This window comes from Tachypleus tridentatus, chromosome 8, assembly GCF_004210375.1.
Source record: "Tachypleus tridentatus isolate NWPU-2018 chromosome 8, ASM421037v1, whole genome shotgun sequence".
NCBI lineage: Eukaryota > Metazoa > Arthropoda > Merostomata > Xiphosura > Limulidae > Tachypleus > Tachypleus tridentatus.
Window position 1 is genome coordinate 54,364,897 of NC_134832.1, and position 3,560 is coordinate 54,368,456.

General features: G+C 37.6%; 1 protein-coding gene across 1 annotated transcript in view; it reads left to right on the forward strand.

Moving 5' to 3' along the window:
• Positions 1–769: 769 nt before the first annotated feature.
• LOC143223909 (mitochondrial import inner membrane translocase subunit TIM44-like) overlaps positions 770–3,560 on the forward strand; it is a 38,452-nt gene continuing 35,661 nt past the window's right edge. Inside the window, exon 1 of the mRNA XM_076452384.1 lies at positions 770–787. Within this exon, the coding sequence (XP_076308499.1) occupies positions 770–787 (18 nt within the window). The remainder of the gene's footprint in view (positions 788–3,560) is intronic.

The window sequence follows — 3,560 nt, forward strand, 5'->3', positions numbered from 1 at the left end:
GTCAATCCCACTATTCGTTGGTAAAAGAGTAGCCCAAGAGTTGGCGGTGGGTGGTGATAAGTAGCTGGCATGGCCAGGTGGTTAAGGGGTTCGACTCGTAATCTGATGGTCGCAATTTCGAATCCCGGTCGCACCAAACATGCTCACCCTTTCAGCCATGGGAGCTTTATAATGTGACGGTCAATCTCACTATTCGTTGGTAAAAAAGTAGCCCAAGAGTTGGCGGTGGGTGGTGATGACTAGCTGCCTTCCCTCTAATCTTAACCTGTTAAATTAGAGACGGCTAGCGCAGATAGCTCTCGTGTAGCTTTGCGCGAAATCAAAACAACCAAAGAACCTCTTTTGTTTTCATAAATCCTCGACTAGAAGCTGCTTACGGTCATAATTACAGAATCCAAATCAACTTAGTTACTGTTGAAGTAAATACGAACAGTAATTTTCGAGGAAATTACTTAATTTTTTATTACAAGAATGCTTTTAGAAAAGTTTACTTGGTACTTTGAACTGTGGATTTAGAATTAACCTTTAGCAGTGCATTATCAACTACCAATAATAAGTTACTTGTTCCTAACTCAGGTCAGAAACAAATTTAATAAACAATAACGTAAACATCTGTGACTTTTGTTAGCCTGAAACAACTAAACATGACACATTTTTAATGTCAAATACGTACTCATAAAGTATATATAAAACGAAGTTAACAAACATTTTCGTTTGACAAAAAAATAAAACACAAACGCAAAGAGTTGCTGTTTTAACATATCCAAAGATGGCGAGAGAAAGCGAAGTTAGTTTTTTTAGTTATGGTCCATTTAGTATCCTTCTAAGTTTATAAAAAATATTCTGATTAATTTCGGGTCCTTTTAAGAGTAGAGTACTTAATTTGAATCGTCTTACTTAGACTGTACTATCCTATACTGCAGGATTATTAATACTGGGCTTATACATGTAAAATCGGCTCGTTTGGGTTGACAAAATATTTTACGTAGAAGAGCGAACAAAGTTTTGACCTTCTTAGGTCATCCTGAACCTGACGATGACCGAAGAAGGTCGAAACGTTGTTCGCTCTTCTATGTAAAATATTTTCTCAACCCAAACGAGCTGTTTTTACATATAAATTTCTCTACAAGTGAGTTTCTCGATATCACTGATTAATACTAGGCTTACCTATATTTACCTTGTTGGTGTAGTTGTAGTCAAGCTGATAATTTAGACAATAAATTAGACCTAGTTTTAGGCCTATTTGTGAATTGTAAAGAATGATAGTAAAAGGGATAAAACTTTGCTATGAAACGACGACTTAACTTCAATGTCTTCTATTGAAACTTATTATGTGAAGTCAGTTATGTTAAACTATTGAGTTACTTGGAATACCGTTGTGAATATTACACAATAAGAGAAGAAACTGTTTGTTTGTTTTTGGAATTTCGCACAAAGCTACTCGAGGGCTATCTGTGCTAGCCGTCCCTAATTTAGCAGTGTAAGACTAGAGGGAAGGCAGCTAGTCATCACCACCCACCGCCAACTCTTGGGCTACTCTTTTACCAACGAATAGTGGGATTGACCGTCACATTATACGCCCCCACGACTGGGAGGGCGAGCATGTTTAGCGCGACGCGGGCGCGAACCCGCGACCCTCGGATTACGAGTCGCACGCCTTACGCGCTTGGCCATGCCAGACCAGAGAAGAAACGCCACACGAGAAAAATATTTGGATTGTGTTCTTTAGTCGTACACAACTTATTGAATCAGTTTAATGCAATGAGTTCTGTACGACTAAAGAACACAATCCAAATATTAAAGTTTAAAAGTGGTACCGTTTATGGAAAAAAAATATTTTCAAGAACTCCAGTTTCTCAGTAATACGTTAAAAATTACATCACTAAAGGTATAATTAAATCCTCACGAACAATTCTAGTCGCGCTGTTGTTGTGAGTACAGTACTTTTATTTAAAGTTGTGTTCTGTGATGAAGAAACTGTTGTTGTACATACCCCTGTTATCTTTTCAACTGTCTGAATCTTCATGGCGAAATATTTTATGTATTTTTGTTTGTGAGGCCGTTCAATAGATGGCGCAGGAGTATTCGTTAGACACATAGATACTGGCATCCTCGCTACGTTCATTATATATAGTAAGATAAGAACAGTATTAGGCTAGTTTAGTAAGATAAGAACAGTATTAGGCTAGTTTACTAAGATATAAATGTCTATTTAAGTATCCCCTCTAAAAAATATAACTTATAGTTAATTATATTAAAGTTTTTAATCAATTTGTTCAATTACAGATTAAGTTAGGCTATGTTTTTACCCTATTATTGTAGTATCTAGCAGCGCTTGGCATTACTAAAATCCTTACGTTTGTATTTCCTATATTAAAAGCTTTGCTCAGTTTTACCTACTGTGGGTACAAAACTAAAGGGCCCGGCATGACCAGGTGGGTTAAAGCGTTCGATCGTAATCCGAGGGTCGCGGGTTCGAATCCCCGTCGCACCAAACATGCTCGCCTTTAAAGCCGTGGGGGCGTTATAATGTGACGGTCAATCCCACTATTCGTTGGTAAAAGAGTAGCCCAAGAGTTGGCGGTGGGTGGTGATGACTAACTGCCTTCCCTCTAGTCTTACAATTAGAGACGGCTAGCGCAGATAGCCCTCGAGTAGCTTTGCGCGAAATTCAAAATAACAAATAACAAAACTAAATGATTAATAAAAGCAAATTAGAGTGAATTTAATAATTTAAAGTGTCCTAGTCGCATAAATAACTTCTTAAAACAAGGGTGTCATCATTTAGGCACAATTTTAAATTCTTTAAGATTTTCTTTTTATCCCTAACGTAATGAGATTAACTTGCCCCTTGTTCGAGTAAGATAGGAGTTAAAACTATTTTACAAACAGACAGTTAAACCTGAAAACTATGAATCAAAAATTAACAGCCGTGAGGGCAGAGAGGGGCAGCAGGTGCATGCAAGTTCAGTTATAACTCCCAACTAATGTCTAGCGTTGCAACAATGGTAAGGGTATTGACCCCAACGAGAGGGTGCCGCTTGTTCCAACCCTAGCAGCCTCAGGGTAGTAAGCTTTTACTGTAGTAGCTGTTAACAGAACCAAACTATGAAAGTGTAATAACGAAGTACAACAAATATAGATGCAAAAGTCGCCAAACTATGAACGTGTAAAACTACATCGTTTGTTGTTTGTTAGTTTCTTAAAACTCACCCAAATAACAAATCCTCTTCAACACATATATCTCAGGTGGCACTATAATTAATTAGGTTACTGAATCCTTTCGTGAGTATCAGAGCCCTGTTTAATTGGTACAGACCGAAATGTGAAATTAAGATTATTAGGAAATGTATTACAAAACATTAAGTGTATTCTAGGCCATAACGATACTTCATAAGAATAGCAGAGAGGGAGAAAAACTGATTTAACCATTGACCTAACCCTTGTTACAACTGGTACCTTTTAGCAGTTGAAATGGAAGCTTTTGGCTCTGATATGAAGAGACCACAAAGAATCGTTTGAAAAACCCACTCCCTCAACAGCCCTTCATTACAGAACAG